General features: G+C 31.6%; 1 protein-coding gene and 1 long non-coding RNA gene across 2 annotated transcripts; one reads left to right on the top strand and one right to left on the bottom strand.

The window, feature by feature from the left end:
• LOC110262617 lies at window positions 7–2,093 on the top strand. Its single transcript, XR_002347489.1, has 2 exons — window positions 7–306; window positions 386–2,093. It is a non-coding gene; the product is annotated as an uncharacterized LOC110262617 (long non-coding RNA).
• On the bottom strand, window positions 6,099–7,349 carry LOC110262616. The gene is made up of 2 exons (XM_021103004.1): window positions 6,414–7,349; window positions 6,099–6,324 (listed from the first exon to the last, which is right to left on the bottom strand). The coding sequence occupies exons 1-2, from the start codon at window positions 6,867–6,869 to the stop codon at window positions 6,100–6,102; spliced, it is 681 nt and encodes a 226-aa protein (XP_020958663.1). The 5' UTR covers window positions 6,870–7,349; the 3' UTR covers window position 6,099.

Here is an 11,805-nt window from a genome sequence, read left to right as displayed (position 1 = left end):
CGAGAGAGAGCGAGACGCGTTGCGCGGGAGTCACCACCGTGGAGTGTGTCGCCGTTGAGAAGCCGTTACCGCCAGATCCACCGCTGCCGGAGCTTCTGGCCGAGCTTCTACCGCCGGAAACGCCATTTCCGGTAAGGGTTTTTAAGTTGGCTTTCGTTCCTTTTGAGTTTCCAGAAGATTTTCATCGCTGCATGTTTGTTACAATCGTCGTCGCCAGAGTTCTGGTCGCCACTGCCGCTCAAGGTGGTTGCCGGGGCTGCCGCCAAACCGGTGCAGCTATCGCCGCTGTTTCGTTTTCTTAGTTCGGTAAGTATTTATGTTTCGAAAACTCCTGCGTTAGTATTCTATTATGTTTGGTTATAAACTCTGAGGTTTGGTAATGTAGGTTCAAGTTCTGTATGTTGAATGCCGCTTTTAGGTTGCTGTGAGTGCTGCGAAAGTGATAAGGGGCTGAGTTTGTGGTTGTCGTTGGTTCCGGGCTGAGAGGAAAGAGTTCAGTTGATGCGTTTGGGTTATGGTTTCGACGAGTCGAGGTAGGGGCTTTTTATACAAACTAATTTATTTTAAATGGGAATTGTTAGAAATAGATATGCTGTGCGAAATGTATTTCTGGTGATTAGGTGAGTCTTATGAATTGTCTGATTTTGTCTTGAATGAATATGGTTGCCTATTTGATTGAAACAATGTCTGATTTTGATAAATTGGAGATTTCTGAATTGGTTGATTTGGATTGGTTTTGATAATCTGAAAGTTGAGTTTTTGTTTTATTTGAAATTGATTTGGTCTTGAATCTGTTGGAAAGAGTTGAGGATTGGTTTGGTTGGAACCCGGAAATGTGGCAAAATCGAAGTTTTAGGGGAGATGCTACCGAAATTTCTATAAAATCCGAGATTTTATTTGAAATGGTATTTTAAAAAAGGAATGGATTATGCCTTGAACTGTATTATTGATAAATGGATTATGTTTGGACCCTTTTATTAAGGAAATTATTATATTTTGAATGTAAACTATTTTAGAAAAGAATCATGTTTTAAAGCCGATTTAAAGATGAAAATATTTAAGTTTTGGAATTTGATCAAGTAAGTAATTTGAGGGATGTTTAATGGAGTTCGATTAACTAATTTCACTTTACGACATTTTAGGAAAAATTTGAAGTATTTTTTGAAACTTTGATTTAGTAAAGCTGAAACAATTTCTGAGCCTTTGGAAATAGATTTAAGAATGAAACTGAAACTGGTTCTCGGTTTAAATGATTTGGTTTTGATTTAAATAAGTTGGTTTTGAAATTGGTTCGGAATATTTGGATACATGACTTGGTTTTGGTTTAAATTCAATTTTATTTATTCAAATCAAGAAGTTAAGGTTTCAGAGGTTTTCAATGAGTTTAAGAAATGAGTTAGGTTATTCTCCCCTGAAGTCTTGAGACTCCGCTGAGGAATTTTATGACCAAATCTTGATTTAGAAATGAATGATTCTAAGTCTTTCAAAAGAGATTTTGATTTTGACATGGTTTTGTGATGGTTTGGAAGTGTTAGAAAGATGTGGAATGTGGCTCCGTTTTGAAAAGTGATTCTTGGCAAGATGTGAATTGAATACATTTGTTATTTAAAAAAATGGGCTAAGAATGAATTTGAAATAAGTTATTGAGCCTGATTGATTGTGGATATCATCGAGATTGATGAGTTATTACTTGGTAGGCATAAGGGCCGGGTTCGTCCCGCTTATGCTGAGATGAAATTGTTGATAAGTCGCTTGCGCCTGGCAAGGATGGTGGTTAATCCCGCTTGTCGAGGGTGCGGCGCCCGTGTAAGGACAGTGGTTAATCCCGCTTACGGTGGAGGCAAGGACGGTGGTTTAATCCCGCTTGTCTATGGGACCTACGGATAAGGACGGTAGTTGGATCCCGCTTATCCTAGTCGGCTTTGGCAACATAACCGACAATGTGATATCACAGCCAGTAGGACAGATATGCATCATATGCATTTATGTGACATTGTTTGGGTGTGCATGTTGTAATTGGTTTGCCTATGTGAATACTTATGTTAACTGCTAACTGCTATAATTGTTGTAATTGCTATTAATTGTGTTTGAACTACATTAATTGTGATTGTGTTTGATTGGTTGGTTTGTGATGAATTGGTTGAAGATTGAGTTGTTTGGGCCAGGGGCCGTGTTGGATTGGATGGGCTTGAGGCCGTGATTGGTATATTGAGTTCTAGTTCTGTATAAAGTATCTGACCGGTTCAACATAGACTTAATGAACCTATGTTAGGAACGGGATGATCATTTATACCACGTAAGTAACTGCTTTCATGGTTGTGGTCTAGAAAAGTATGAATGTACATTTATGTTTATGCTTTCAATGAAAAAGTATTTTTTTATTAAGGTTTTGCGGTTTTAAGTTTTAAACAGGCTTTTATTTTAGTATTAAATATGTTTAGAGTTGTCGTAATGCCTAAGCTATCAGAGTGGAGCAGTTGGAAGCGTGACATTCGGATAATGAGGGTGTTACAAGTGGCAATGGAGGTATTTGAGATTTGAGAAAGAAGAGAGGAAGGGTTGAAGATAAAGAATGGGATAATTCTAAAATTTTATTAAAAAGTTAACATAAATTTAGGATTTGGGTACTTTTGTCATACGAAATCCATCTTTGATAAATACAACATCAGTTTTCTTTTTTAATGAGTATTTTTATTAACGTTCGTAAAATTCATGGATACAAATAGTTATTTTTATAAGCATTTTATAATCCATCAATAAAATCCATCCCCTCACCTGCACACCCAAACCCACGTGAGTGTGCGCTACCTTAAACTAATGCATAAAAAACTCATTTCAAATAAAATAGTAATCACAATAATAATAACACTAATAATAAAAATTATATTTACAATAACAATACTAACCGTGATCAACAAAAATAACGATTGTCATAACTTTAATAATGTTTCAATGAACAATAATAATATTTAAATTACGTCCATGATTGGTGCCAGCCGTCAAGGGACTTTGATTATTTGTGTGTGTAAAGTGCCACAGAAGTGGCGAGTAGGGGCGAATAAAGGCCGAAGCGTGAACAAAGGCCGCGAACTAGACGGAACGACCAGAGGCGATGACGAGTAGTGACTGAGTGGAGGGGTGGAGGCTGGTGTTGAAGTGAAATTGAGTGAAAAGAAATAAAAACGAAGGAAATTGAGGTGAAATTTAACTTCTATTGGTGTGTTTGGACTTTGGATGGAAAAAAAATAAGATAAAAAGATATTGAAAGATAAATAATTTATGTTGTTTGTTTGGAAAGAAAAATAAAAAAAATGAATTAAGTTATATAATAACAATATTACCCTTCATATTATATAGTAATATTATTATGTATATAATTATTATGTAAATATTTATAAATGTGATTAAATAATAACAACAAAATTTAATTATATTTATAATATAACAAGTTAATAATAATAATAATAATAATAATAATAATAATAATAATAATAATAATAATAATAATAATGAGAAAATTAGAGTGATCTATTTAGATATAAATTTTATTTTTGTTTAATACTCATCCCAATACATAAACTGGAGATAATTTCAAGAAGAAAAAATATCTAAATCAATAAGTACATGTACATCATTTTAAAGAGGCTAACCGATCACATTATATCATTTGATTAATATATTATGTCTTATATTACACTTACACATACACATCAAATAAGTCTTACATGATAACACGTTAAGGTCAGCTAAAAACAAAATTTACATACGAAACTAACAAACTTAATACTGGGACCTCTTTGATCAAGTCATTACTAATAGCATAGACTTCTTTGACTAACTCATTACTTATAGCATAGTTAACAATAGTTATGGTTATGAAAGTCACAAAATACAAAGACATGAGGTATTTTCATTATAAGCCTTAATTAAGTCATAGATATGTTACCCACAAAATATAAAGATACTAGTACATTTCTTGATCTTAAAGTTATATTTGTGCCCGTCTCAAAATATTAGCCACATTACTAGGACTATTGTTCCTAGAGTGCACCTGCTTCTTTCATCAATTCATATAATGTGGCAAGACGTATGTCAGCTGGAACACCAAAAAATTCTCTCAGCTCTATCTTCTCTGCATAAAAAGCGGTAACACCTCATGCGCAATTCTGGCATCACACCTAAATTCTCTAACTCAGTCCACACGTCATTTTCAGAGTAAATTCGAGGCCTACTTTGCTCAAGAATCACAAGACCCCTTTCAGCTATTTGCACTTGTTGTTTAGCAATTTGAACTTGCTCCTTAGCTACCTGCACTTGTTCTTCAGCTGTTAACACTTGCTTTTCAGCAATATTAATTGATCTCTCATAAAAATAATTCCCATCTTTCATCATCTCAATCAATGCTTGAATGACTTGACTCATTCTTTCCATTTCTGATTCTAATTTATCACTCATGGTTGTTTTGCGTTTAGTACCTCTTGATGATGTTCCTTGAGAGCCAGTTGATTGGTTAGATAAACCAATTTCAGGACTATGATCCATTGTAAAATTAGTAGCATGAGGAGTAATTGGCTCATCATTCCACTCCTCTTCCATATTTAAGAAACTATCATCATCATTCAAGTTAATTGTTTCTTTATACTTCTTCTACCTTTTCACTTTTTCTTTGGCACTTTCAGCATATTTTCCTGTTGTCCTGTCTGTACCATATATCTCAAATAGTTTATCATAGTGTTTAATTGAAGTACGCATCCACTTTTTCACTTCTGGTTTTGTCTAAATTAAATAGTAGAATATTTACTATGAGTATGTCTATATGTAAATATATATTATTGAAATAATTCTTCAATATTTACTAGTGAAATTTAAAACAAAAAAAGATAGTAAATGCATAAAGTTTACCTTAATCAATTCTTCCCAAACTTCAACTTCAGCCTCAAATATTTTTGTAATTGAATTCCAAGAAAATCCACTAAGCCCATGAAAATGATCATAACAAACTCCAAAATGATCTTTTAGAGTCTTGAGTCTATTCTTAAGATTCTCTTTGCGGAGGTGATTACCATAGATAGATCTCAAAAGTGAAAGTATATTGTCATATGCCATTGTAGTAAATGTGCCATTCACTCTATTTCCTTTGCGACATTCTTCAATCAAAGCATCAATGAAGGTTGTATCCATTTCGTCGGTCCATCTTAAGGTATCCCGACTAGTGGCCTCACCTTGGCACGATGCTCTTTTTGCCATTAACACTTGTCAATCTACAAAACAAGTGGATAGAAATAACATCCATAATCTTAAATCAAAATTTTTGTAAACTATCTTATCAGTTATTCAATAAATAAAGATTCAATACACTCCATAAGTATAACATGTGACAACTTGATTCAATAATTGCACACCAAAGTCATTAAACAGAATATAATAACACATCAAGAGGTAACATGAATTCAATAATAACAAATCAAAGTTATAATATCAACTCAGCGCACACATAATACAACTAATAACTTTATTTGCAAAATTTTTTAAACGAGTGATCAGAGCCCTAGTTGATAGTTAGCCCACATTTGAGCAGCTATTTCATCCCTTAACATGGCTCCCCGCCTATAGTCTTCATCTTGTTCATGTCGAACTATTTCATCCTCTTCTGGATTATTTTCTTGTAGTTCTCGGTCAACTTGAGCTATGAGATGTGGATCAGGATCTACACCCATTAAAAAGTTATGTAATATGCAACAAGTTAGCACAATTTTAGTCATAGTTTCAAAGTCATAATGTGGTTCAATGCCACTTGTGATTATTGCAAATCTTTTCTTCAAAACTCCAAATGACCTTTCGATAACATTTCTCAATGAAGCATGATGAAGATTAAATAATTCCTTTTCATTTTATGGGCCACGTCTTGCATACTCTTTTAAGTGATACCTTACATCTTGATATGGGATAATTAATCCATGCTTCAGCATAAATCCAGCATCCCCAAGATAAATTTTTTCTACAGAATCCATCATTTAAAATGATTAATTTAGTATAAACACACAAACTACTAATCTTTACCTACTAATGAGACAATATAGTTTTATGTACATGCTAACCTCATGGAAGTTTAAGATTATCATCCCTCGATAATGCATTCTTAAGAACTTTTGAGTCAAATGTTGTTCCTTCCCAACCTGTTAATACATAAGTGAACTTCATATCGAAATCACATGCAATTAATACATTTTGTGTCGGCCAGTCTTTTCTCCTTCGAAATTTGGGTTGATCTACTATGGGTACTTTGACACGAAAATGTGTTCCATCTATAGCTCCAATACAATCCTAAATAATAGTCCATTATTTAATAAAGTAACATGAAATTGTATATATCAATCAAAATTATTTATTCATGTAATTGTACATGTCCATACCTTAAAATAAGGATAAAATCTATGATTGTGAAGGATCGCTGGAGAAATAATGGATGCAGATGGTTGTCGAAGAAATTCATCTTCTAGTAAAATAATTGCCCGTAACACAGCATGGAAGTGGCGGCTAACAGTTTCTCCAGACCGGTGGTAGAAAAAAGAAACGGTTCTAGTTTTCACATTATGAACTATTATATACAAGAACCTAGCAACTTGCTCCTCTACTGTAACATGTTTTGTATCTCTCACTTGACATATTGCTCTTAATTTCTCACACAATTGAAGAAATGCATCAGGGCCCATGTGTAGGATGTCACGACACCTATGAGTTTCTCTTAACTGTTGCATTAAAGTAGCTCGAATTTGTTCTCGTCCAACCAATTTATGGGAGATGGATTTGTCAACCCACGTAGACATAAATCTCAATAAATATAACATGTGCACGATGTAACATATCATTGTTATTGTGCATAATTTCTATCGTCTTTTCCAATCCTCCCTCAAAACTATTAATATATGTTCTTCGTTTTCAAGGGTTAACATATTTTCTTGATTATCGAGCCCAAACTTAAAGGAAAGGTTTAATGGAAAATCACAATTAAAGATGTCTTCCATATTGGCGACCAAAAAACTTTCTTTATGATCAGCCTTATCTGTTTAACAAGCACTTTGTAGTTTCAAATGTATATATCGTAGATTTACAGCACCAACAAAAACAAAGAAATATAGCATCATATGTTAAGCATAATCAATGCAGTTAAATAACTAGTATTTATATATATGACCTCCTAATCAAAGAATATAATTAATTGTAAAAGAATCTCAACCAATTGAAAGATAACAATTTTTTATACCTTTCGAAAAAATTTAAACATAAACTACATATGAAAGAAAAAAAAAATAAAAAACACAGAAAACGAAAGCAACTAATAGGTGTTAATGTGGTTGTGGGTTTAAATTTACATAAAAATGAAAAAAATTATAGATATATAGAAAGGAGTATTTTAGAAGAAAATTATTAAACAATATAAAAGAGAATTTTTTTTATATATAAAGACTATTCACATGAAGATAGTAATTAATTTGTTATATGTTATATCATAAATTAATTTAATCAAATATTTAAAATTGTTTAACGTTTTTTTAGCTGTCCTTTTTATATAAAAAAATTATTTTAATCATCTTCATCACCTATCCATGTGAGAATTATTTATGAATTTTGTGTACAAATAAATAAAATAGCTGAATAGTTATAAAAGTGTAGATTATGGATCAAGTTTGCGAACAAGCGCGGTGGACCAAGTTTACTTTGCCGTGAAAGGTAAGTTGTTAATTTCTATCGTTTAATAACTTAGCTCCCTAATAATAATAATTTGTGTCTCCTGCGAAATCAATTAGTTTATTTTAAACCAAGTTTACTTTACCAGTTATATTTTCGATTGGAATATTTTATCGAACTGTTTATAGACATAAAAGTTAACAAACTATGAATCAGCAATTTTTTATTGGAGCATTTGATCAAACAGTTTACATACATGAAAATTAACAAAGTAATAAATCAAACCAAAATATAATCTCTGTCCATATACTTCAAAATTGAATCACAAACACAGATCCATCAATATATAGCGTCAAATGTGAAATAAGAGCAACATCAAAAACTTATCTATAGTCTATACACATATCAATTCTTTCAACTCTGATTAACTTATGAATTAGTAAGTTTGCATTTTTTCATTGGAGTATTTTATCAAACAGTTTACATACATGAAAATTAACAAACTAGTAAATCAAACTAAAATGTAATTTTGTCCCTATACTACAAAATTGAATCTCAAACACACAGATCCATGAATCTAAAGAATGAAAGGTGAAATAAGAGTAACATAGAAAACTTACCTAATTTTACCAGTAGATGCAAGACGCTGTGACCAGAATGGTTGAGCAGTAGTGGAAGAATGGACCGTTGGTAACAGTTGCAATGGTTGATAGTGTTGGAAGTGGGTAGCATACACGGCTGAGTCCCAGGTTGAAGAAGAGTCTTCGAGAAAAAGAGAAGGGTAGGGTTTGGAATGATGGAATGGAATGAGTTTTCTTTCCGTTTTCTCGCCTTACTTGGAGAGAAAAGTTTTTGGTGGGTCCCTTTCACTTTTTGTTACTGTTGTATTTTTCCCTTTACATTTTCTTTCAAAACCAAACAAGTGAAAGTACACATTTTCCTTCTATTTCTTTCTGTCCATATTAAATTCTCCCTATTTTCCATCTAAACAAACATAGCGTTAACACAAATGAACCCCTTACAAGACTAGGTAATCATCTTTTGAATTAGACCATATTTCCAACACAATTCACTCTTAAAATAAAGATCTTGTTCACTGTTCACACACCGCATCACAAACCATCGTTGTCAATTCATCGTAATCAGTGTCCTTGGAAAGGATCAGATTAACTTCTTGGTAACCCTCACTTCATAAACCCTACACCCTACTACTAGAACTACTATTAATACTATATATTGTTATCGCTAATTTTATGCCTTTTTTATTTACGTAAATATATAAAATATTTTAATTTCCTAAATATACACAAGGCAAATGTGTTGCCAAATTTTGCATTCCCAATTTAGATGAAGCGTCTACAAAATGGATTTTGTCATCATTTCAGACGCGGCGCCCAAGATTAGGTGCATTTTATTTAGAGGTCGCCTTGTCCTATTTTAGAATAGACACGGACCGGATTTGATGTTTACTCTTTTTTAACACTATAACAAGAATAATAATGCATATTTAATGAGATTCAATTTTTAATTTATAATTTAAAATTTTAAACTTGATTTATTTAAATACTAATTTAACAATTTATTAATATCTTTTGTATTAGTATTTTAAATTCATCCTAAACCCTTAACCTTAAACCCTACATACCCAAACTTGAAGTATCTATTACACACAACTAACAAAACCACACTATCAAAATTACACATAGCTTATTACTGAACTACATATAACGTATTACTGCCTATTAAACACCCCTAAAGTATGAACGGAGCATGCTTGTCCTCTGTTACATTGTCCGATATCATAGACCATATTTCTAAACTATCATAATATTGTACCAAGTATTCTTTTTAAGGTCCTAACCCTAAACCCTAAATACCTAATATTACATCGCATATTATTCGACTAATTTCAGCCTTTAGGTTAACCCTAACCTAATTACGTAATTGAATCAATATATAAACTTTTTAAATTTTTCAATGAATATCTCCAAACACTTAACTACTTGAATCAATATATAAACATTGTAACTTCCCGACAACGATGCCAAAAACTTGATGACGGCTAGATACTGGTTTAGAATTTATGAAATTAAAAACAACAAGATTCGTTATGAGTATAGTCTTAAACCAGTAACCAACCCTATCAAAGTTTAGAAAAATTGTCACAATTCAAATCAAATACCACAAGTTTTAAATCCCAAGTCATTCTCCCATGGAATTGTAGTTGGGTGTGTGTATTATTGACTATGAGGGATCGAGATTTTCATATCACTAAACAAGAAATATAAATGGCAAAAAAATTAAAGAGTAAAACAATATCTAAATGACAAAACAAATTAAACTAAGAGCAATAAAGCAAATTAACTAAGAAAGATACTGGCAAGGGTTGATGGTTAAGGATCAATATTCTTGTCACTAACCACAACATGATAATTACAAAGAGCAAACACAATTCATCAACCTCTAAATGGCGAGAAAAGTCAACCAGAATTAATTAATCCTAATATATAAGTTCTAATCAACTTACTAATTGAATTAGCAAAAGATTAGCGTCAATGAAAATAAGATTAACTAAAATTTTTAAATTATCAATCAACTTGGACATTAGTAACTCAAGGTCACCCAAGTTACCAACCCAAGCCAATAATACAAAATTCTATTCTATAACTAAGAAATGCATTTTATCGAACACTCAGGAGGTATAAAAGCAAAGCATCATAAATTACAATAATAATAAAATTTACAACTAACCAAGACAAGAAAGCAATAATAACAACTCAAATGAACATCAATAAACATGAAAAAATTCAAACTGCATTAAAAAAAATTGAAAATTCAACAAGTGTTCATAAACTAAAAATAGCAAAAAAAAAAGGAACTAACAATTAAAACTAAGTCAACTAGGATGGTAGAACAAGAAAATATAAAGAAAATTAAGCTAAAACAAGACCAAAATCAAAAACTAAAGAGAAATTAAACTAAAAAATCCTAAAAATCCTAAAATTCTAGAGAGAAGTTGGAGCTTTTCTCTCTCTAGAATCACCTAAACTGTAATAAAATCTAAACTAAAATTACTTAGTTGATCTCCTTTGATCCATGCTTTAAATGCTTTAGAAATGAGTTGGATTGGCCCAAAAATGGGCTTGAAATTGCGAGCCACGTGTTCTTTTAAGTGAGCCACGTGCTTGGAGTCATGCGTATACGCCTATGGTGCGTACGCATGAATGAAGATGATGCGTGTGCACAGCCCATACCTACGCACGACTTGGAGAATTTGCAATCTTTATTTCCTCATGAATCCTCTACTTTTGCATGCTTTTTCTTTAACTTTCTAAGTCATCCTTACCTTCTAAGCCTTAAATCACTTAAACAAACATATCAAGGTATCAAATAGAATAAAAGTGAATTAAATTTGGTAATTTAAAGTATAAAAAACATGTTTTTAACAATTAAGCCCAATTAAAAGAAAATTCACAAAAACATACAATTTCTAAGAATAAATGTAAGATAAGTTAATAAAATTCACTCTTTTCAATTCAAAAATCATCATAAAATATAGTTTTATCAGCATGCTCTTAGTCTCAGCCACTCAGGCCCGTCGATAATGAAAATAGGTTTTGTTTTCTTTAAAGTGGTTTTCCAAAATGTAACGCCCATGAATTTTAATATTATATATATTTTCGTTGTTAAATATGACTTTAATTTTTATGCATTGACAATGTAAAATATTTTACACAGTCGTACAATCACATCCGTTCTTTTAGATGATTATTTACGCAGTCAAAATAAATGATAGTTATTTTTATTGATGTAACGTTATGTAATTAAATGTATATGTAAAACAATTTTATACTAACAATACATTAAAATTAACTTCTGTTAAATATATAATGAATATTTATATAAATATGTCTTTTATTTTAGATATGCTTAAAAAAATTCTTTATTCTTCTATATCCAAACTTCTCATCCAAGTATATTCTATAATAATATTTTTAGGGTGCAAACATATATACTGTAATTATTAGTTTATCATTTGTCTACATTAGTACTTGGTACCAATAAATATTTTTTTTATAACAAAAGTTTAATAATTTTGTGGTCTTCAAATTTTTT

Source organism: Arachis ipaensis, chromosome B05, assembly GCF_000816755.2.
Source record: "Arachis ipaensis cultivar K30076 chromosome B05, Araip1.1, whole genome shotgun sequence".
NCBI lineage: Eukaryota > Viridiplantae > Streptophyta > Magnoliopsida > Fabales > Fabaceae > Arachis > Arachis ipaensis.
The sequence above is the reverse complement of the archived record's forward strand: the minus strand, read 5'-3'. Positions and strand labels throughout refer to the sequence as shown.